This window comes from Fringilla coelebs, assembly GCF_963513975.1.
Source record: "Fringilla coelebs genome assembly, chromosome: 35".
NCBI lineage: Eukaryota > Metazoa > Chordata > Aves > Passeriformes > Fringillidae > Fringilla > Fringilla coelebs.
Genome location: NC_140061.1, coordinates 252,342 through 276,331, shown reverse-complemented (window position 1 = coordinate 276,331; position 23,990 = coordinate 252,342). Strand labels below are relative to the sequence as shown.

Here is a 23,990-nt window from a genome sequence, read left to right as displayed (position 1 = left end):
CCCCAGGATGTCCCAAAGCCACCCCAGGGTTGTCCCAAAGCCACCCCAGGGTGTCCCAAGGTGTCCCAGGGATGTCCCAAAGCCACCCCAGGGTGCCCCACGGATGTCCCAAAGCCACCCCTGAGTGTCCCAAGGTGTCCCAAGGTGTCCCAGATGTCCCAAAGCCACCCCAGGGTGTCCCAGGGTTGTCCCAAAGCCACCCCTGAGTGTCCCAAGGTGTCCCAAGGTGTCCCAAAGTCACCCCAGGTCTCTTCAGGGTGTCCCAGATGTCCCAAAGCCACCCCAGGGATGTCCCAAAGCCACCCCAGGGTGTCCCAGAGTGTCCCAAAGCCACCCCAGGGATGTCCCAAAGCCACCCCACGGTGTCCCAGGCTGTCCCAAAGCCACCCCAGGGATGTCCCAAAGCCACCCCAGGGTGTCCCAGAGTGTCCCAAAGCCACCTCAAGGTGTCCCAAGGATGTCCCAGAGTGTCCCAGATGTCCCAAAGCCACCCCAAGGTGTCCTGGGATGTCCCAAAGCCACCTCACAATGTCCCAAAGCCACCTCAGGGTGTCCCAAAGCCACCTCAGGGTGTCCCAGAGTGTCCCAGAGCCACCCCAGGGTGTCCCAGGGATGTCCTAAAGCCACCCCAGCGTGTCCCAAGGTGTCCCAGATGTCCCAAAGCCACCTCAGAGTGTCCCCAGATGTCCCAAAGCCACCCCAGGTCTCTTCAGGATGTCCCAAAGCCACCTCAGGGTGTCCCAGAGCCACCCCAGGGTGTCCCAGAGCCACCCGAGGGATGTCCCAGGGATGTCCCAGAGTATCCCAGATGTCCCAGAGCCACCCCAGGGTGTCCCAGAGCCACCTCCAGGTGTCCCAAATCCACCCCAGGGTGTCCCAGAGTGTCCCAAAACCACCCCAGGGTGTCCTGCGATGTCCCAAAGCCACCCCAGGGTTGTCCCAAAGCCACCCCAGGGTGTCCCAGGGATGTCCCACGGATGTCCCAGAGCCACCACAGAGTGTCCCAGGGATGTCCTAGATGTCCCAAAGCCACCTCAGGCTGTCCCAAAGCCACCTCAGGGTTGTCCCAAAGCCACCCCAGGGTGTCCCAGGGATGTCCTAGACGTCCCAAAGCCACCTCAGGGTGTCCCCAGGTGTCCCAAAGCCACCCCAGAGTGTCCCACGGATGTCCCAAAGCCACCTCAAGGTGTCCCAAGGTGTCCCAGATGTCCCAAAGCCACCTCAAGGTGTCCCAAAGATGTCCCAGAGGCACCCCAGGACTCTTCAGGGTGTCCCCAGAGCCACCCCAGGGTGTCCCCAAGTCCCATCAGGCCACCTCAGTGTGTCCCATGGATGTCCCAGAGTGTCCCAGAGCCACCCCAGGTCTCTTCAGAGTGTCCCCAAAGCCACCCCAGAGTATCCCAAGGATGTCCCAGAGTGTCCCAGATGTCCCAGAGCCACCCCAGAGTGTCCCAGATGTCCCAAAGCCACCTCACAATGTCCCAAATCCACCTCCAGCGCTGTCCCACCCCCCCCCCACCCCCCCCCCACCCCCTCCCCCACTCTCCAGGCCCCTCCCCCCCCTCCCCCCCACATTGTCCCCTCACGGTGGCCGTGTCCCCGTCCCCGCCGGCCGGAAGAGCCGCCAGGCGCCGCGGCAGATGAGGCCGAACCAGTAGAGCTGGGGGGCGGCCATGGCGGCGGCGGCGGCGTTGTAGGCGGGCGGCAGCGCGGCCGGGACGCGCAGCGGGGACAGCCCCCGGTGCCGCCCGTAGGCCCAGTACAGGTACGGGAACAGCAGCACCCGGCAGGACAGGAAGGTCAGGAGAAGAGCCAGGGCGTTCAGCTTGTGCAGGGCCGTGTGCTGCCGGCGGAACTGCAGAGGGACAGACGGACGGACAGACAGACACACGGACGGAGATAGACGTGGTTATGGGGTCTGCGGGGTGTGAGGAATCCATGGGGACCTCAAAAGTTCCAGTGGGGTGAGGGGAAGGGGAGGAATTTTTGGTGGCCACATCTCAGAGGGGTTTGAGGAATCACTGTGGAACCTTCTAGAAAGAATCCTGACGTGGTTATGGGGTCTACAGGGGTTGGAGGATAAGGGGGGACCTCAAAAGTTCCGGTGGGGTGGGCAGAACCAGGGGAATTTTTGGTGGCCACATCTCAGGGGGGTTTGAGGAACCATTGAGGACCCATTTGAGGAACCTTCTGGAAAGAATCCTGACGTCGTTATGGGGTCTCCATGGATGGAAAGACCAGGGGGGACCTCAAAAGTTCCGGTGGGATGAGGGGAACCAGGGGAATTTTTGGTGGCCACATCTCAATGGGGTTTGAGGAACCATCGTGGAAGCTTCTAGAAAGGATCCTGACGTCGTTATGGGGTCTCCGGGGGTTGAATGATAAGGGGGGACCTCAAAAGTTCTGGTTGGGTGAGGGGAACCAGGGGAATTTTTGGTGGCCACATCTCAGGGGGGTTTCAGGAACCACTGTGGAACCTTCTGGAAGGGATCCAGACGTCGTTATGGGGTCTGCGAGGGTTGGAGAACAAGAGGGGACCCTAAAAATTTCGGTGGGGTGGGGAGAACCAGGAAAATTTTTGGTGGCCACATCTCAATGGGGTTTGAGGAATCAATATAGAAGGTTCTAGAAGGGATCCCGAGGTCGTTATGGGGTCTCCAGGGGTTGAATGACCAGGGGGGACCTCAAAAATTCCAGACCAGTAGGGGGAAGCAGGAAAATTTTTGGTGGCCACATCTCAGGGGGGTTTGAGGAACCATCGTGGAAGCTTCTAGAAAAGATCCTGACGTCGTTATGGGGTCTCCAGGGGTTGAATGATAAGGGGGGACCTCAAAAGTTCCGGTGGGGTGAGGGGAACCCCGGGAATTCTTGGTGGCCACATCTCAGGGGGGTTTGAGGAATCAATGTGGAACCTTCTGGAAGGGGTCCCGAGGTTGTTATGGGGTCTCCATGGATGGAAAGACCAGGGGGGACCTCAAAAGTTCCGGTGGGATGAGGGGAACCAGGAGAGTTTTTGGTGGCCACATCTCAGGGGGGTTTGAGGAATCAATATAGAAGGTTCTAGAACGGAACCAGACGTCGTTATGGGGTCTCCAGGGGTTGAATGACCAGGGGGGACCTCAAAAATTCCAGACCAGTAGGGGGAAGCAGGAAAATTTTTGGTGGCCACATCTCAGGGGGGTTTGAGGAATCAATGTGGAAGCTTCTAGAAGGGATCCAGACGTCGTTCTGGGGTCTCTGGGGTGTGAGGAATCCATGGAGACCTCAAAAGTTCCAGTGGGGTGAGGGGAAGGGGAGGAATTTTTGGTGGCCACATCTCAGAGGGGTTTGAGGAACCACTGTGGAACCTTCTAGAAGGGATCCTGACGTCGTTATGGGGTCTCCAGGGGTTGGAGGATGAGGGGGGACCTCAAAAGTTCCGGTGGGGTGAGGGGAAAGGGAGGAAATTTTGGTGGCCACATCTCAATGGGGTTTGAGGAACCACTGTGGAACCTTCTAGAAAGAATCCTGACGTCATTATGGGGTCTCTGGGGTGTCAGGAATCCATGGAGACCTTAAAGGTTTTGGTGGGATGAGGGGAAGGGGAGGAATTTTTGGTGGTCACATCTCAATGGGGTTTGAGGAACCATCGTGGAACCTTCTAGAAGGGATCCAGACGTGGTTCTGGGGTCTCTGGGGTGTCAGGAATCCATGGGGACCCCAAAAGTTCCGGCGGGATGAGGGGAAGGGGAGGCACAGCCCAGGAAGGTCAGGAGCAGCGCCAGCGCGTTCAGCTTGTGCAGGGCCGTGTGCTGCCGGCGGAACTGCGGGGACAGACGGACGGGGAGGGACGGACGGACGGGGATAGAGGTGGTTATGGGGTCTGCGGGGTGTGAGGAATCCATGGGGACCTCAAAAGTTCTGATGGGATGGGCAGAACCAGGGGAATTTTTGGTGGCCACATCTCAGGGGGGTTTGAGGAACCATTGAGGACCCATTTGAGGAACCTTCTGGAAAGAATCCAGACGTCGTTATGGGGTCTCCAGGGGTTGATTGATAAGGGGGGACCTCAAAAGTTCTGGTGGGGTGAGGGGAAGGGGAGGAATTTTTGGTGGCCACATCTCAGGGGGGTTTGAGGAACCACTGTGGAACCTTCTGGAAAGAATCCTGATGTGGTTATAGGGTCTGCAAGGCTTGGAGAGCAAGTGGGGACCTCAAAAGTTCTAATAGGATGGGGAGAACCAGGGGAATTTTTGGTGGCCACATCTCAGGGGGGTTTGAGGAACCAATGTGGAAGCTTCTAGAAGGGATCCTGACGTCGTTATGGGGTCTCCAGGGGGTGAATGACCAGGGGGGACCTCAAAAGTTCTGGTTGGGTGAGGGGAAGGGGAGGAATTTTTGGTGGCCACATCTCAGGGGGGTTTGAGGAACCGATGTGGAACCTTCTGGAAAGAATCCTGACGTCGTTATGGGGTCTCCAGGGATTAAATGACAAGAGGGGACCCCAAAAATTTTTCTGGGTGGAGGAGAAGGGGAGGAATTCTTGGTGGCCACATCTCAGGGGGGTTTGAGGAACCACTGTGGAAGCTTCTAGAAGGGATCCTGACGTCGTTATGGGGTCTCCATGGGGTGAATGACCAGGGGGGACCTCAAAAGTTCTGGTTGGATGAGGGGAAGGGGAAGAATTTTTGGTGGCCACATCTCAGGGGGGTTTGAGGAACCACTGTGGAACCTTCTGGAAAGAATCCTGACGTCGTTATGGGGTCTCCATGGATGGAAAGACCAGGGGGGACCTCAAAAGTTCCAGTGGGGTGAGGGGAAGGGGAGGAATTTTTGGTGGTCACATCTAAGGGGGGTTTGAGGAACCACTGTGGAAGCTTCTAGAAGGGATCCTGACGTCGTTATGGGGTCTACGGGGGTGGAAAAACCAGAGGGGACCCCAAAAGTTCTCATAGGATGGGGAGAACCAGGGGAATTTTTGGTGGCCACATCTCAGGGGGGTTTGAGGAACCATCGTGGAACCTTCTAGAAGGGATCCCGACGTCGTTATGGGGGAATTTTAGGGAATTTTGGGGGGAATTTTTGAAAAAATTTTTGGGAATTTTTGAGGAATTTGGGAATTTTGGGGGAATTTTTGAGGAATTTTTGAGGATTTTGGGAGGGAATTTTGGGGAATTTTTTAGGGAAATTTTTTGGGAATTTTTTGAAAATTTTGGGGGTTTTTTTGAAGGAATTTTTTTTGAATTTTGGGGGATTTTTGGAGGAATTTTTTGGGATTTTGGGGGAATTTTTGAGGATTTTTTGGGGGAAGTTTTGGAGAATTTCTTGAGGAATTTTAGGAGGAATTTTTGGAGGAATTTTTTAGAATTTTTGGGAAATTTTGGGGGGAATTTTGGGGGATTTTTTGGGAATTTTGGGGGATTTTGGGGGGATTTTTGGAGGAATTTTTTTGAATTTTGGAGAAACTTTTGGGGATTTTTTGGGGAATTTTGGGGGATTTTGGCGGAGTTTTTGAAAAAAATTTTGGGATTTTTTTTTGAATTTTGGAGGATTTTTGGAGGAATTTTTGGGAAATTTTGGGGAGGGTTTCTGGGAATTTTTTTGGAATTTTGGGGGAATTTTTTGAGAATTTTTTGGGGAATTTTTGAAAAAATTTTTGGGAATTTTTTTTAGGAATTTGGGAATTTTGGGAGAATTTTTGAGGATTTTTTGAAATTTTTGGGGGATTTTTTAGGATTTTTTGTGGAACTTTGGGGGATTTTTGGGGAATTTTTTTGGAATTTTTCTGGGAAGTTTTGGGAATTTTGGGAAAATTTTTGGAGGAATTTTTGGAAAATTTTATGGGGAATTTTTGGAAAAAGTTTTGGGAATTTTTTGAGGAATTTGGGAATTTTGGGGGAATTTTTGAGGATTTTTTGGGAATTTTTGGGGGATTTTTGTGGAAATTCTTTGGGATTTTTGGGGGATTTTGGGAATTTTTTTTTTTTTATTTTGGGGGGAAATTTTGCAGAATTTCTTGAGGAATTTTTGGGATTTTTTTGAGGAATCTTTGGGAATTTTGGGGGAATTTTTGGGGAAAATTTTTGGGAATTTCCTGAGGAATTTTTGGGAATTTTGGGAAAATTTTGGGGGATTTTTTGGGAATTTTGGGGGGATTTCTTTTGAATTTTCTTTTTGATTCTTGGAGAGATTTTGGGGGGATTTTTTAGGAATTTTTAAAGAATTTTGGGGAAATTTTTCTGGGAATTTTTGGAGGATTTTTTGATTTTTTGGGGGGAATTTTTGGAGAATTTTGGGGAATTCGTGGAGAATTTTTTGGGGAATTTTTTTGAGGAATTTGGGAATTTTTGGGGAATTTTTTGAGAATTTTGGGGGGAATTTTGGGGGAATTTTTTGAGAATTTTTTTGGGAATTTTTGAAAAAAATTTGGGAATTTTGGGGGAATTTTTGAGGATTTTTGGGGGGAATTTTTGGGAATTTTTTGGAAAATTTTGGAGAATTTTTGGGAATTTTTTTTGAATTTTGGGGGAAATTTTGGAGAATTTTGGGGGGAATTGTGGAGGAATTTTTGGGGGATTTTTTGGGGGATTTTTGGGGAAATTTTTGGGAATTTGGGGGGGATTTGGGGGGGAATTTGGGGAATTTTTGGGGGATTTTTGGAGGAATTTTGGGGAATTTTGGGGAAACTTTTTGGGATTTTTTGGGGAATTTGGGGGGATTTTTTGGAGAATTTTTTGGGGAATTATTGGGGAATTTTTTGGGAATTTTTTGAGGAATTTGGGAATTTGGGGAATTTTTGAGGAATTTTTGAGGATTTTTTGGGGGAATTTTTGGGGATTTTTTGGGGGGAATTTTAGGGGGATTTTTTAATGGGATTTTCCCATTTTTGGGTCATTTTTTATGGGATTTTTTTGGGGTTTTCAGCATTTTGGGGCTTGGGGACATTGGGGACACTTGGGGACATTTGGGGACACTTGGGGACATTTGGGGACATTGGGGACAGCTCTCAGCAGGATGAGGACCTTGCCCAGGTGGATTTTGGGGTGGATTTTTGGGGTTTTTTTCCCATTTTTGGGTCATTTTTGGGTCATTTTTGGTGGGATTTTTTTTGGGTTTTCGGGACTTGGGGACACTTGGGGACACTTGGGGACATTGGGGACACTTGGGGACACTTGGGGACATTTGGGGACATTTGGGGACATCTCTCACCAGGATGAGGACCTTGCCCAGGTGGATTTTGGGGTGGATTTTTTTGGGTTTTTTCCATTTTTGGGTCATTTTTTATGGGATTTTTTTTGGGTTTTCAGCATTTTGGGACTTGGGGACACTTGGGGACATTGGGGACATTTGGGGACATTTGGGGACAGCTCTCAGCAGGATGAGGACCTTGCCCAGGGGGATTTTGGGGTGGATTTTTGGGGGATTTTCCCATTTTTGGTCATTTTTGGGTCATTTTTGGTGGGATTTTTTGGGGGTTTTTGGCATTTTGGGACTTGGGGACATTGGGGACACTTGGGGACATTGGGGACACTTGGGGACATTTGGGGACATTTGGGGACATTTGGGGACATTTGGGGACAGCTCTCACCAGGATGAGGACCGTGCCCAGGTGGATTTTGGGGTGGATTTTGGGGTTTTTTTCCCTTTTTTGGGCCATTTTTGGGTCATTTTTGGTGGGATTTTTTTGGGGTTTTCGGGATTTGGGGACACTTGGGGACACTTGGGGACACTTGGGGACACTTGGGGACATTTGGGGACATCTCTCACCAGGATGAGGACCTTGCCCAGGCACACGAAGGGGGTGCTCAGCTCGGCCATCAGGAGGCAGCCCAGGAAGAAATCGCCCTTGCCCTGGCGCCACAGCTGGGGACAGCGGCCACGCCCTGTCCCCAAAACTGTCCCCAACTGTCCCCAACCCCCCCCTCGAGTGTCACCAACCTCCCCAGGGTGTCCCCAAGGTGTCCCCACCCCCCCCAGGATGTCCCCAACCCTCCCCAAGTGTCCCCAGGGTGTCCCCAAAGTGTCCCCACCCCCCCCCCCCGAGTGTCCCCAAACCCCCCCCCAGAGTGTCCCCAACCCCCCCCAGGGTGTCCCCAAGGTCCCCAGGGTGTCCCCACCCCCCCCCGAGTGTCCCCAAGGTGTCCCCAAGGTGTCCCCAACCCTCCCAGAGTGTCCCCAGGGTGTCCCCAACCCCCCCGAGTGTCCCCAACCCCCCCAGGGTGTCCCCAAACTGTCCCCAGGGTCCCCAAAGTGTCCCCGACCCCCCCCCAAAGTGTCCCCAGGGTGTCCCCAACCCCCCAAAAATGTCCCCAAGCCCCCCCAAATGTCACCCAATGTCACCCAAGGTGTCCCCAGGTGTCCCCAAATGTCACCCAGGGTGTCCCCAAGGTGTCACCAACCCCCCCAAGTGTCCCCAAGGTGTCCCCAAGGTGTCACCAACCCCTTCCCAGGTGTCCCCAGATGTCCCCAGGTGTCCCCAAACCCCCCCAAGGTGTCCCCAGGGTGTCCCCAAGGTGTCCCCAAACCCTCTCCAGGTGTCCCCAAGGTGTCCCCGAAGTGTCACCAACCCCCCCGAAGTGTCCCCAACCCCCCCAGAGTGTCCCCAAAGTGTCCCCAAGCCCCTCTGAGTGTCTCCAAAATGTCCCCAACCCCCCCAAGTGTCCCCAAGGTGTCCCCAGATGTACCCCACCCCCCCCCCGAGTGTCCCCAAGCCCCCCCCAAGTGTCCCCAGGATGTCCCCAAGCCCCCCAGAGGGCCCCCAAGATGTCCCCAACCCCACCCCCGAGTGTCCCCAACCCCCCCCAGGGTGTCCCCAAGCCCCCCCGAGTGTCCCCAGGGTGTCCCCAAGGTCCCCAAGTGTCCCCAGGGTGTCCCCACCCCTCCCCGAGTGTCCCCAACCCCCCCCCAAGTGTCACCAGGGTGTCCCCCAGGTGTCCCCAACCCCCCCAAGTGTCCCCAACCCCCCCAGGGTGTCCCCAAGGTGTCCCCAACCCCCCCAAGGTGTCCCCACCCCCCCCAAGTGTCCCCAACCCCCCCAGGGTGTCGCCAAAGTGTCCCCAACCCCCCCCCCCGAGTGTCCCCAATCCCCCCAGGTGTCCCCAGGGTGTCCCCAAGGTGTCCCCAACCCCCCCAGAGGGCCCCCAGGTGTCCCCAACCGCCCCCAGGGTGTCCCCAAACTGTCCCCAAGGTCCCCAAAGTGTCCCCAACCCCCCCGAAAGTGTCCCCAGGGTGTCCCCAGGGTGTCCCCAACCCCCCCAAAAATGTCCCCAACCCCCCCAAATGTCACCCAATGTCCCCAAGGTGTCCCCAGGTGTCCCCAAATGTCACCCAGGGTGTCCCCAAGGTGTCACCAACCCCTCCCCAGGTGTCCCCAGGTGTCCCCAAACCCCCCAAGGTGTCACCAACCCCTCCCCAGGTGTCCCCAGGTGTCCCCAAACCCCCCAAGGTGTCCCCAAACCCTCTCCAGGTGTCCCCAAGGTGTCCCCGAAGTGTCCCCAACCCCCCCCAGAGTGTCCCCAAAGTGTCCCCAAGCCCCTCTGAGTGTCTCCAAAATGTCCCCACCCCCCCCCAAGTGTCCCCAAGGTGTCCCCAGGTGTACCCCACACCCCCCCCCGAGTGTCCCCAAGCCCCCCCAAGTGTCCCCAGGGTGTCCCCAACCCCCCCCGAGTGTCCCCAAGGTGTCCCCAACACTCCCCCGAGTGTCCCCAACCCCCACCATGGTGTCCCCAAGGTGTCCCCAAAGTGTCCCCAAAGTGTCCCCAAACCCCCCATGAGTGTCACCAACCCCCCCAGGGTGTCCCCAAGGTGTCCCCAAACCCCCCCTGAGTGTCCCCAACCCCCCCAGGGTGTCCCCAAGCCCCCCCGAGTGTTCCCAAACCCCCCCAAGTGTCCCCAGTGTCCCCAAGGTGTCCCCAACCCCCCCCCGAGTGTCCCCAACCCCCTCCACGGTGTCCCCAGGGTGTCCCCAAAGTCCCCACGGTGTCCCCAGGGTGTCCCCAACCCCCCCCGAGTGTCTCCCCCCCCACCCCAGGGTGTCCCCAACCCCCTCCAAGTGTCCCCAAGGTGTCCCCAGGGTGTCCCCAACCCCCCCAGGGTGTCCCCAGAATGTCCCCAACCCTCCCCGAGTGTCCCCAACCCCCCCCGAGTGTCCCCAAGGTGTCCCCAAACCCTCTCCAGGTGTCCCCAAGGTGTCCCCAGGTGTCCCCCCCGAGTGTCCCCAAGCCCCCCTGAGTGTCCCCAAGGTGTCCCCAAGGTCCCCCCCAGGGTGTCCCCAACCCCCCCCAAATGTCCCCAACCCCCCCCCGAATGTCCCCAACCCCCCAGAGGCTCCCCAAGGTGTCCCCAAGGTGTCCCAAAAATGTCCCCAACCCCCTCAGAAGGTCCCCTAAGTGTCCCCAAGGTCCCCAGGGTGTCCCCAACCCCCACACAGGGTGTCCCCAATTCCCCCAGGTGTCCCCAGGGTGTCCCCAACCCTCCCCGAGTGTCCCCAGGTGTCCCCAAGGTATCCCCAGGTGTCCCCAACCCCCCCCGAGTGTCCCCAAACCCCCCCAAGTGTCCCCAGGATGTCCCCAAGCCCCCCAGAGGGTCCCCAAGATGTCCCCAACCCCCCAGGGTGTCCCTCGAGTGTCCCCAAACCCTCTCCAGGTGTCCCCAGGTGTCCCCAAACCCCCCCCAGAGTGTCCCCAAACCCTCCAAGGTGTCCCCAACTCCCCCAAGGTGTCCCCAGGGTGTCCCCAACCCCCCCAAGTGTCCTCAAGTGTCCCCAAAGTGTCCCCAGGCTCCCCCAAGGTGTCCCCACCCCCCCCAGGGTGTCCCCAACGTGTCCCCAACCCCCCCAAGTGTCACCAGGGTGTCCCCAAAGTGTCCCCAACCCCCCCCCGAGTGTTCCCAACCCCCCCCAGGGTGTCCCCAGGTGTCCCCAGGTGTCCCCAATTCCCCCAAGGTGTCCCCAGTGTCCCCAAGTGTCCCCAACCCCCCCAGGGTGTCCCCAACCGCCCCCCGAGTGTCCCCAACCCCCCCAGGGTGTCCCCAAGTGTCCCCAAAGTGTCCCCAAGCTCCCCCAAGGTGTCCCCAACCCCCCCGAGTGTCCCCAAGGGGTCCCCAGGTGTACCCAACCCCCCTCGAGTGTCCCCAACCCCCCCCGAGTGTCCCCAGGCGTCCCCAAGTGTCACCAAACTGTCCCCAACCCCCCCCGAGTGTCCCCAGGGTGTCCCCAACCCCCCCAAAAATGTCCCCAAGCCCCCCCGAGTGTCCCCAACCCCCCCGAGTGTCCCCATAGTGTCCCCAAGGTCCCCAAAGTGTCCCCAACCCCCCCCAGGGTGTCCCCAAACTGTCCCCAGGGTCCCCAAAGTGTCCCCGACCCCCCCCAAAGTGTCCCCAGGGTGTCCCCAGGGTGTCCCCAACCCCCCCGAATGTCCCCAACCCCCCCAAGGTGTCCCCAAGGTGTCCCCAGGTGTCCCCAAAGGTCACCCAGGTGTCCCCAAGGTGTCCCCAAACCCCCCCAGAGTGTCCCCAAGACCCCCAAATGTCACCCAGGGTGTCCCCAAGGTGTCACCAACCCCTCCCCAGGTGTCCCCAGGTGTCCCCAAACCCCCCCCTCGAGTGTCACCAACCCCCCCGAAGTGTCCCCAAACCCCCCAGAGTGTCCCCAAAGTGTCCCCAAGCCCCTCTGAGTGTCTCCAAAATGTCCCCACCCCCCCCAAGTGTCCCCAAGGTGTCCCCAGGTGTACCCCACCCCCCCCCCGAGTGTCCCCAAGCCCCCCCAAGTGTCCCCAGGGTGTCCCCAAGCCCCCCAGGGTGTCCCCAAGGTGTCCCCAACACTCCCCCAAGTGTCCCCAACCCCCACCATGGTGTCCCCAAGGTGTCCCCAAAGTGTCCCCAAAGTGTCCCCAAACCCCCCCCGAGTGTCACCAACCCCCCCAGGGTGTCCCCAAGCCCCCCCGAGTGTTCCCAAACCCCCCCAAGTGTCCCCAGTGTCCCCAAGGTGTCCCCAACCCCCCCCCGAGTGTCCCCAACCCCCTCCACGGTGTCCCCAGGGTGTCCCCAAAGTCCCCACGGTGTCCCCAGGGTGTCCCCAACCCCCCCCGAGTGTCTCCCCCCCCCCCCCCAGGGTGTCCCCAACCCCCTCCAAGTGTCCCCAAGGTGTCCCCAGGGTGTCCCCAACCCCCCCAGGGTGTCCCCAGAATGTCCCCAACCCTCCCCGAGTGTCCCCAACCCCCCCCGAGTGTCCCCAAGGTGTCCCCAAACCCTCTCCAGGTGTCCCCAAGGTGTCCCCAGGTGTCCCCCCCGAGTGTCCCCAGGATGTCCCCAAGCCCCCCAGGGTGTCCCCAAAGTGTCCCCCAACCCCTCCGAGTGTCCCCAACCCCCCCCAAGTGTCCCCAAGGTGTCCCCAAACCTTCTCCAGGTGTCCCCAGGTGTCCCCAAGCCCCGTGAGCTGTCCCCAGGTGTCCCCAGGTGTGACCCCGTGTCCCCAACCCCCCAAGGTGCCCCCAAGGTGTCCCCAGACCTCCCCAAAGTCTCTGCAGCTGTGCCCAGGTGTGCCCAGGTGTGCCCAGGTGTGCCCAGGTGTGCCCACGTCCATCCCAGGTGTATCCCAGGTGTGCCCAGGTGTATCCCAGGTGTACCCAGGTGTGCCCAGGTGTGCCCAGGTGTGCCCAGGTGTGCCCAGGTGTGCCCAGGTGTAGCCCAGGTGTGCCCAGGTGTACCCAGGTGTGCCCAGGTGTATCCCAGGTGTGCCCAGGTGTATCCCAGGTGTGCCCAGGTGTGCCCAGGTCTATCCCAGGTGTGCCCAGGTGCCCCCAGGTGTGCCCAGGTGTGCCCAGGTGCCCCCAGGTGTGCCCAGGTGTGTTCCCACACCTCTCAGGTGTGCCCAGGTGTGCCCAGGTGCTCCCAGGTATCACTCAGGTGTATCCCAGCTGTGCCCAGGTCTATCCCAGGTGCCCCCAGGTGTGCCCAGGTGCCCCCAGGTCTATCTCAGGTCTATCCCAGGTGTGCCCAGGTGTGTCCCCACCCCTCTCAGGTGCCCCCAGGTGCCCCCAGGTGTGCCCAGCTGTGCCCAGGTGTATCCCAGGTGCCCCCAGGTGCCCCCAGGTGTGCCCAGGTGTGCCCAGGTGACTCACGGTGGCCACGGGGAAGCAGACCAGCACCATGGCCAGGTGGTGCAGCACCATCAGCCCCGCCCCAGGTGCGCCCAGGTGTGCCCAGGTGCGCCCAGGTGTGCCCAGGTGTGCCCAGGTGTGCCCAGGTGCGCCCAGGTGTGCCCAGGTGTGCCCAGGTGTGCGCAGGTGACTCACGGTGGCCACGGGGAAGCAGACCAGCACCATGGCCAGGTGGTGCAGCACCATCAGCAGCTCCTGGCGCAGGAAGGCGGCGGCGGCGGCGCGGGCGGGCGCGGCGCCGGGGGCGTGGCCCTTCACCTGGGCGCGCTGCAGGTGGCACAGGTACATGGCGTACACGTCGTACACGAAGTAGGGCACGGCGAAGGGCGGGTACGCCCACGCCAGCCAGTGCCTGCACAGGTGAGATGGGCACAGGTGGGCACAGGTGTGACCCAGGTGTGCCCCAGGTGTGCCCGGGTATCTCCCAGGTGTGCCCCAGGTGTGTCTCAGGTGTGCCCCAGGTGTGCCCCAAGTACTCCTAGTTGTGCCCAGGTGTATCTCAGATGTGCCCAGGTGTGTCCAGGTATGTCCCAGGTGTGCCCAGGTGTGCCCAGGTATGTCCCAGGTGTGCCCAGGTGTGCCCAGGTACCTCCCAGGTGTGCCCCAGGTGTGCCCAGGTGTGCCCAGATGTCCCCAGGTGTGCCCCCAGGTGTGCCCAGGTGTGCCCCAGGTGTGCCCTGAAGGGCGGGTATGCCCAGGCCAGCCAGTGCCTGCACAGGTGAGACAGGTGGGCACAGATGGGCACGGGTAAGATGGGCACAGGTGTGCCCCAGGTGTGCCCCAAGTACTCCCAGGTGAGCCCTGGTATCTCCCAGGTGTGCCCCAGATGTGTCCCAGTTGTGTCCCCAGGTGTCACAGGTGTGCCCAGGTGTCCCAGGTGTGTCACCCCCAGGTGTGTCCCAGGTGTGCCCAGGTGTGCCCAGGTGTGCCCAGGTGTGTCCCTCACTGGTCATCGATGACGTTGTGCTGGCAGGAGCTGGAGATGATGTACCCGGCTGTGGAGGCCATGACGGCCTGGACAGAGGAGACCAACCTGGAGGGACAGGTGAGAGACAGGTGAGAGACAGGTGAGAGACAGGTGAGAGACAGGTGAGACAGGTGAGAGACAGGTGAGAGACAGGTGAGACAGGTGAGACAGGTGAGACAGGTGAGAGACAGGTGAGACAGGTGAGACAGGTGAGAGACAGGTGAGAGACAGGTGAGACAGGTGAGAGACAGGTGAGAGAGGTGAGGGACAGGGTGACACAGGGTGACACAGGGTGACACAGGGACACAGGGTGACACAGGGTGACACAGGGACACAGGGTGACACAGGTGACACAGGGTGACACAGGTGACACAGGCTGACACAGGGACACAGGGACACAGGGACACAGGGTGACACAGGGTGACACAGGGACACAGGTGACACAGGGTGACACAGGGTGACACAGGGACACAGGGACACAGGGTGACACAGGGTGACACAGGGTGACACAGGGACACAGGGACACAGGGTGACACAGGGTGACACAGGGACACAGGGACACAGGGTGACACAGGGACACAGGGTGACACAGGGTGACACAGGTGACACAGGGACACAGGGTGACACAGGGACACAGGGTGACACAGGGACACAGGGTGACACAGGTGACACAGGGTGACACAGGGTGACACAGGTGACACAGGGACACAGGTGACACAGGGACACAGGGACACAGGGTGACACAGGGACACAGGGTGACACAGGTGACACAGGGTGACACAGGGTGACACAGGGTGACACAGGGTGACACAGGGACACAGGTGACACAGGGACACAGGGTGACACAGGGACACAGGGACACAGGGTGACACAGGGACACAGGGTGACACAGGTGACACAGGTGACACAGGGTGACACAGGGTGACACAGGGTGACACAGGGACACAGGGTGACACAGGGTGACACAGGGACACAGGTGACACAGGTGACACAGGGACACAGGGACACAGGGTGACACAGGGACACAGGGTGACACAGGTGACACAGGGTGACACAGGGTGACACAGGGTGACACAGGGTGACACAGGGACACAGGTGACACAGGGACACAGGGTGACACAGGGACACAGGGACACAGGGTGACACAGGGACACAGGGTGACACAGGTGACACAGGTGACACAGGGTGACACAGGGTGACACAGGGTGACACAGGTGACACAGGGACACAGGGTGACACAGGTGACACAGGTGACACAGGGTGACACAGGGTGACACAGGTGACACAGGGACACAGGGTGACACAGGGTGACACAGGGTGACACAGGTGACACAGGGTGACACAGGGACACAGGTGACACAGGTGACACAGGTGACACAGGGTGACACAGGGTGACACAGGGACACAGGGTGACACAGGGTGACACAGGGACACAGGGTGACACAAGGTGACACAGGTGACACAGGGTGACACAGGGTGACACAGGGACACAGGGTGACACAGGGGGACACAGGGTGACACAGGGACACAGGGTGACACAGGGTGACACAGGGACACAGGGACACAGGGTGACAGAGGGGGACACAGGGTGACACAGGGTGACACAGGGACACAGGGTGACACAGGTGACACAGGGTGACACAGGGTGACACAGGGTGACACAGGGACACAGGGTGACACAGGGTGACACAGGTGACACAGGGTGACACAGGGTGACACAGGGTGACACAGGGACACAGGGTGACACAGGGTGACACAGGGTGACACAGGGACACAGGGTGACACAGGGACACAGGGTGACACAGGGTGACACAGGGTGACACAGGGACACAGGGTGACACAGGGACACAGGGACACAGGGACACAGGGTGACACAGGGTGACACAGGGACACAGGGTGACACAGGTGACACAGGGTGACACAGGGTGACACAGGGACACAGGGTGACACAGGGTGACACAGGTGACACAGGGACACAGGGACACAGGTGACACAGGGACACAGGGTGACACAGGGTGACACAGGGACACAGGTGACACAGGGACACAGGGTGACACAGGGTGACACAGGGACACAGGGTGACACAGGGACACAGGTGACACAGGGTGACACAAGTGACACAGGGTGACACAGGGTGACACAGGGGGACACAGGGACACAGGGACACAGGGACACAGGGTGACACAGGGTGACACAGGGTGACACAGGGGGACACAGGGACACAGGGACACAGGGACACAGGGACACAGGGTGACACAGGTGACACAGGGTGACACAGGGTGACACAGGGACACAGGGACACAGGGTGACACAGGTGACACAGGGTGACACAGGGACACAGGGTGACACAGGGACACAGGGACACAGGGTGACACAGGTGACACAGGGTGACACAGGTGACACAGGGTGACACAGGGACACAGGGTGACACAGGTGACACAGGGTGACACAGGGACACAGGGTGACACAGGGTGACACAGGGTGACACAGGGACACAGGGACACAGGGTGACACAGGTGACACAGGGTGACACAGGTGACACAGGGACACAGGGTGACACAGGGACACAGGGTGACACAGGGTGACACAGGGACACAGGGTGACACAGGGACACAGGGACACAGGTGACACAGGGTGACACAGGGTGACACAGGGTGACACAGGGGGACACAGGTGACACAGGGTGACACAGGGACACAGGGTGACACACGGGTGACACAGGGTGACACAGGGTGACACAGGGACACAGGGACACAGGTGACACAGGGACACAGGGTGACACAGGGTGACACAGGGTGACACAGGGTGACACAGGGACACAGGGTGACACAGGGTGACACAGGGACACAGGGACACAGGGTGACACAGGGTGACACAGGGTGACACAGGGTGACACAGATGACACAGGGTGACACAGGGTGACACACGGGTGACACAGGTGACACAGGTGACACAGATGACACAGGGTGACACCGGTCTGACACGGGTGACACAGATGATACGGGTGACACTGGGGTGACAGTGGTGACACGGGTGACACGGGTGACACGCCGGTGTCACGTTGGGGGCGGGGCCGGCGTTGACGTCACTAAGCCGTGTCCCCGCGCTGTCCCCGCGTCACCGGCTAATCCTGCCCTGCCCCCCCCGGATTGTCCCCAGCCCCCCCCGGATTGTCCCCACCCCCCCCGGATTGTCCCCAATCCCTTCCCCGGATTGTCCCCAACCCCTCCCCCCCCCCGAGTGTCACCGTGCTCGGATTGTCACCGAGCCCCTCCTGAGTGCCACCAACCCCCCCGGCCTGGCCTTGTCACTGTCACTGTCCCTGTCCCCTCCCTGTCCCCTCCCTGTCCCCTCCCTGTCCCCATCCCTGGCCTGGTGCCACCCATCCCTGTCCCCGCAATGTCCCCAGCCCTGTCCCTGCAGTGTCCCCCTCCTTGTCCCCTCCCTGTCCCCTCCCTGTCCCTGCAGTGTCCCCATCCCTGTCCCCATCCCTGTCCCTGTCCCATCCATGCTCCCTGTCCCCTCCCTGTCCCCATCCCTGTCCCCTCCCTGTCCCCATCCCTGTCCCCATCCCTGTCCCTGTCCCCTCCCTGTCCTTGTCCCCTCCCTGTCCCCTCCCTGTCCTTCCCTGTCCCCATCCCTGTCCCTGTCCCCTCCCTGTCCTTGTCCCCTCCCTGTCCCCATCCCTGTCCCCTCCCTGTCCCTGCAGTCTCCCCCCTCCTCTCATCCCTGTCCCTGTCACCCTCACGGTGTCACCTCCTGCCCTGTCCCCTCCCTGGCCCGGTGCCACCCATCCCTGTCCCTGCAGTGTCCCCTCCTTGCCCCCATCCCTGTCCCCTTCTTGTCCCCATCCCTGTCCCCTCCTTGTCCCCTCCCTGTCCCCTCCCTGTTCCTTCCCTGTCCCATCCCTGTCCCTTCCCTGTCCCCTCCCTGTCCCCTCCATGCTCCCTGTCCCCTCCATCCTCATCCCTGTCCCCTCCCTGTCCCCTCCCTGTCCCCTCCATCCTCATCCCTGTCCCCATCCATGTCCCCTCCATCCTCATCCCTGTCCCCATCCATGTCCCCTTCCCTGTCCCTTCCCTGTCCCCTCTCTGTCCCCTCCATCCCCATCCCTGTCCTCTCTCTGTCCCCTCTCTGTCCCCATCCCTGTCCCCTCTCTGTCCCCTCCCTGTCCCCTCCCTGTCCCCATCCCTGTCCCCTCCCTGTCCCCATCCCTGTCCCCTCCCTATCCCGTGTCATCCCTGTCCCCTCCCCCTCCCTGTCCCTTTCTGTCCCCTCCCTGTCCCCTGGCTGTCCCCAAGCCCACCTGGCCGCCAGCTGTCCCCCTGTCCCTGTCCCCATCCCTGTCCCTTCCTTGTCCCCACCCCCCTCCTTGTCCCCTGTCCCTGTCCCCTGTCCTTGCTGTGACACCTGGAGGCCAGCACCGTGTCCCCAGCCCTGTCCCCATCCCTGTCCCCTGTCCCCATCCCTGTCCCCTGTCCCCTGTCCCCATGCCTGTCCCCTGTCCCATGTCCCCTGTCCCCATCCCTGTCCCTGTCCCCATCCCTGTCCCCTGTCCCCATCCCTGTCCCCATCCCTGTCCCCATCCCTGTCCCCATCCCTGTCCCCTGTCCCCATCCCTGTCCCCTGTCCCCATCCCTGTCCCCATCCCTGTCCCTGTCCCCATCCCTGTCCCCTGTCCCCATCCCTGTCCCCTGTCCCCATCCCTGTCCCCATCCCTGTCCCCTGTCCCCATCCCTGTCCCCATCCCTGTCCCCTGTCCCTGTCCCCATCCCTGTCCCCTGTCCCCATCCCCGTGCCCCGCCCCCCCCGTTGTCCCCGCGGTGTCACCTGGCGGCCAGCACCGTGTCCCCATCCCTGTCCCCATCTCTCCCATCCCCCCAGCTGTCCCCTGTCCCCTGTCCCCTGTCCCCTGTCCCCTGTCCCCATCCCTGTCCCCATCCCCTGTCCCCTGTCCCCTGTCCCCTGTCCCCGTCCCCATCCCGTGCCCCGCCCCCCCGTTGTCCCCGCGGTGTCACCTGGCGGCCAGCACGGTGGCGCGGCCCCGGGGACAGCCGGCGATGGCGGCCAGCACCGTGTCCCCTGTCCCCTGTCCCTGTCCCCATCCCTGTCCCCTGTCCCCTGTCCCTGTCCCCATCCCTGTCCCCTGTCCCCATCCCTGTCCCCATCTCTCCCATCCCCCCAGCTGTCCCCTGTCCCTGTCCCCTGTCCCCATCCCTGTCCCCTGTCCCTGTCCCCTGTCTCTGTCCCCATCTCTCCCATCCCCCCAGCTGTCCCCTGTCCCCATCCCTGTCCCCATCCCTGTCCCCTCCCTGTCCCCTGTCCCCATCCCCATCCCCGTGCCCCGCCCCCCCCGTTGTCCCCGCGGTGTCACCTGGCGGCCAGCACCCTGTCCCCATCCCTGTCCCCATCTCTCCCATCCCCCCAGCTGTCCCTGTCCCCATCCCTGTCCCCATCCCTGTCCCCTGTCCCCATCCCCGTCCCTGTCCCCTGTCCCCATCCCTGTCCCCATCCCTGTCCCCTGTCCCCTGTCCCCATCCCTGTCCCCTGTCTCCATCCCCATCCCTGTCCCCATCCCTGTCCCCTGTCCCCATCCCTGTCCCCATCCCTGTCCCCTGTCCCTGTCCCCATCCCTGTCCCCTGTCCCCATCCCCGTGCCCCGCCCCCCCCGTTGTCCCCGCGGTGTCACCTGGCGGCCAGCACCGTGTCCCCATCCCTGTCCCCATCTCTCCCATCCCCCCAGCTGTCCCCTGTCCCCTGTCCCCTGTCCCCTGTCCCCGTCCCCATCCCCGTGCCCCGCCCCCCCCGTTGTCCCCGCGGTGTCACCTGGCGGCCAGCACGGTGGCGCGGCCCCGGGGACAGCCGGCGATGGCGGCCAGCACCGTGTCCCCTGTCCCCTGTCCCTGTCCCCATCCCTGTCCCCTGTCCCCTGTCCCTGTCCCCATCCCTGTCCCCTGTCCCCATCCCTGTCCCCATCTCTCCCATCCCCCCAGCTGTCCCCTGTCCCTGTCCCCTGTCCCCATCCCTGTCCCCTGTCCCTGTCCCCTGTCTCTGTCCCCATCTCTCCCATCCCCCCAGCTGTCCCCTGTCCCCATCCCTGTCCCCTGTCCCCATCCCTGTCCCCTGTCACCATCCCTGTCCCCATCCCTGTCCCCATCCCTGTCCCCTGTCCCCTGTCCCCATCCCCGTGCCCCGCCCCCCCGTTGTCCCCGCGGTGTCACCTGGCGGCCAGCACCGTGTCCCCATCCCTGTCCCCATCTCTCCCATCCCCCCAGCTGTCCCCTGTCCCCATCCCTGTCCCCTTTCCCCTGTCCCCTGTCCCCTGTCCCTGTCCCCATCCCCATCCCTGTCCCCTGTCCCCATCCCGTGCCCCACCCCCCCGTTGTCCCCGCGGTGTCACCTGGCGGCCAGCACCCTGTCCCCATCCCTGTCCCCATCTCTCCCATCCCCCCAGCTGTCCCCTGTCCCCATCCCTGTCCCCATCCCTGTCCCCTGTCCCCTGTCCCCATCCCTGTCCCTGTCCCCTGTCCCCTGTCCCCATCCCCGTGCCCCGCCCCCCCCGTTGTCCCCGCGGTGTCACCTGGCGGCCAGCACGGTGGCGCGGCCCCGGGGACAGCCGGCGATGGCGGCCAGAACCGTGTCCCCTGTCCCCTGTCACTGTCCCCTGTCCCCATCCCTGTCCCCTGTCCTCTGTCCCCATCCCTGTCCCCTGTCCCCATCCCTGTCCCCATCCCTGTGCCCTGTCCCCATCCCTGTCCCCATCACTGTCCCCTGTCCCCTGTCCCCATCCCTGTCCCCATCCCCATCCCTGTCCCCTGTCCCCTGTCCCCTGTCCCCATCCCGTGCCCCGCCCCCCCCGTTGTCCCCGCGGTGTCACCTGGCGGCCAGCACGGTGGCGCGGCCCCGGGGACAGCCGGCGATGGCGGCCAGGCCGCGGCGGGCCAGCAGGAAGAGCCCGGGGAAGAAGAGCAGCCCCGGCAGGCAGAGCAGCGCCGGCGACACCGGCGGCGACACCGGCGGCGACACCGGCGGCGACACCGGCGGCGACACCGGCGGCGACAGCGCGGCGCCGGGCATGGCCGGGCGGGCGGGGCCTGCCGGGGGGGCGGGGCGGGCGGGGGGGGGATGGGCGGACCGGGGACGGCGAGGGGACAGCGAGGGGACAGCGAGGGGACAGCGCGGGGACAGCGCGGGGCACGGCGGGGACCGAGGGGACAGCGGGCATGGCCGGAGGGGGCGGGGCCGGGGCACGGCGGGGACAGCGCGAGGGGCGGGGCTTGGGGGGGCGGGGTAAAGGGAGTGGGGCGGGGCCAAGGGGACACCGGAGGGAGACGGAGAATTGATGGAGGGGCGGGGTTTATGGGATTAGGGGCGGGGCCAAAGTGACAGCATAGGGACAGCGGGAATTGATGGAGGGGCGGGGTTAAGGGGATTGGGGCGGGGCCGAAGGGACACCATAGGGACAGCGGGAATTGATGGAGGGGCGGGGTTAAGGGGATTAGGGGCGGGGCCTGAGAGAGCGTAGGGACAGCGGGAATTGATGGAGGGGCGGGGTTAAGGAGATTAGGGGCGGGGCCAAAGGGACAGCGAAGGGACAGCGGGAATTGATGGAGGGGCGGGGTTAAGGAGATTAGGGGCGGGGCCAAAGGGACAGCGAAGGGACACCGGGAATTGATGGAGGGGCGGGGTTTATGGGATTAGGGGCGGGGCCAAAGGTACAGCGGAGGGACACCGGGAATTGATGGAGGGGCGGGGTTTATGGGATTAGGGGCGGGGCCAAAGGTACAGCGGAGGGACACCGGGAATTGATGGAGGGGCGGGGTTTAGGGGATTAGGGGCGGGGCCAAAGGGAGAGCGGAGGGACACCGGGAATTGATGGAGGGGCGGGGTTTAGGGGATTAGGGGCGGGGCCAAAGTGACACCGGGAATTGATGGAGGGGCGGGGTTTATGGGATTAGGGGCGTGGCCAAAGGGATGGGACAAGGGGACACCGGAGGGACACCTGGAGGGGCGGGGCTTGGGGAGGGAGGGGTTTAGGGGATTGGGGCGGGGCCAAAGAGACACCGTTAGGACACCGGGAATTGATGGAGGGGCGGGGTTTAAACGGATTAGGGGCGGGGCCAGAGGGCAGCGGAGGGACACCGGGAATTGATGGAGGGGCGGGGTTTAAACGGATTAGGGGCGGGGCCAAAGGGAGAGCGGAGGGACACCGGGAATTGATGGAGGGGCGGGGTTTATGGGATTAGGGCGGGGCCAAAGGGACAGCGTAGGGAGACCGGGAATTGATGGAGGGGCGGGGTTTATGGGATTGGGGCGGGGCCAAAGGGACAGCGTAGGGACACCGGGAATTGATGGAGGGGCGGGGTTTATGGGATTAGGGGCGGGGCCAAAGGGACACAGGAGGGACAGCGGGAATTGATGGAGGGGCGGGGTTAAGGGGATTAGGGGCGGGGCCAAAGGGAGAGCGGAGGGACAGCGGGAATTGATGGAGGGGCGGGGTTTATGGGATTAGGGGCGGGGCAAAAGGGACATCGTAGGGACACCGGGAATTGATGGAGGGGAGGGGTTTATGGGATTAGGGGCGGGGCCAAAGGGACACAGGAGGGACACCGGGAATTGATGGAGGGGCGGGGTTTATGGGATTAGGGGCGGGGCCAAAGGGGGATGGTACAAGGGGACACTGGAGGGACGCCGGAGGGGCGGGGCTTGGGAGGGGCGTGGTTACGGTGATTAGGGGCGGGGCTAAGGGGGATGGGACAAGTGCAGCTCCGCCTCCATGGCCCGACCCCTTAATTTGCATAAATTTTCCCCTCACCGACACCCGGGCGGGTCTGCGGCCTCCCTCAGCGCCTCATGAATATTCAGCGCGGCGCCGGCGCCGCTCATTTGCATAAATTTGCGTGGATTTCCATGAGGACCGCTCCCCCCCCCCCGCCTCCCCTCAGGCGGCGGCGGGAAGGCCGCGCGCGCTGATTGGCCGAGCCCTGCAGCCAATCAGAGGGCGTCGCGGGGCAGAGCCGGGGCGGTGCCGGCGGCGCTGATTGGCTGAGAGGAGGAGGGCGTGGTTTGAGGACGGGCTGCCAATGGGAGCGCGGCGGGGAGGCGTTGCCATGGCGACGGCGACGTTTTTTTGTTGAATATTTATTAGCTGGGCGTGGCTAGGAGGTAGTAATTAGCATAAAACGCTCAACTAGGCTGGGCTTATGAATATTAATGATTTTAATGATAAAGTGGGCTGTGCTTGTGAATATTAATGAGATTTTAATGTTGACGGAAAGGAAGGGGGAGGAGGCCCCGCACCTCGCGCCACCGAGGCCACGCCCCCTCATCAAGACCCTAAAAGGGGGCGGGGCCAAAATTATGGTTTAAAAAAAGGGGGAGGGGCCAAATATTGGGGGTCCCAAAGGGGGAGGGGCCAAATGTGGGGGTCTCAAAAAGGGGAGGAGCCTCCCATAAGGAGGAGGGGCCAAAATTGGGGGTTCAAAAAGGGGAGGGGCCAAAAATTGGGGTTCAATAAAAGTGGGAGGGGCCAAATTTTGGGGTTCAATAAAAGGGGGAGGGGCAAAAATTTGGGTTCAGAAAAAGGGGAGGGGCCAAATTTGGGGTTCAAAAAAGGGGGAGGGGCAAATTCGGGGTTCAATAAAAGGGGGAGGGGCAAAAATTTGGGTTCAATAAAAGGGGGAGGGGCCAAATTTGGGGTTTAAAAAAGGGGGAGGGGCAAAAATTTGGGTTCAATAAAAGGGGGAGGGGCCAAATTAGTTGTTCAATTAAAGGGGGAGGGGCCAAATTTGGGGTTCAATAAAAGGGGGAGGGGCCAAATTTGTTGTTCAATTAAAGGGGGAGGGGCCAAAATTTGGGGTTCAATAAAAGGGGGAGGGGCTAAATTC

The 23,990-nt window shown here is 61.0% G+C and overlaps 1 protein-coding gene across 1 annotated transcript; it reads right to left on the bottom strand.

The window, feature by feature from the left end:
- Positions 1 to 1,582: 1,582 nt before the first annotated feature.
- Positions 1,583 to 22,989, bottom strand: LOC311164707 (ceramide synthase-like; the record flags this gene model as incomplete). Its single annotated transcript, XM_084224270.1, has 7 exons — positions 1,583 to 1,855; positions 7,747 to 7,842; positions 13,098 to 13,160; positions 13,272 to 13,488; positions 14,083 to 14,169; positions 20,981 to 21,379; positions 22,919 to 22,989. 7 exons carry the CDS (start codon positions 22,987 to 22,989, stop codon positions 1,583 to 1,585), a joined length of 1,206 nt encoding a protein of 401 aa, XP_084080396.1.
- Positions 22,990 to 23,990: the final 1,001 nt, after the last annotated feature.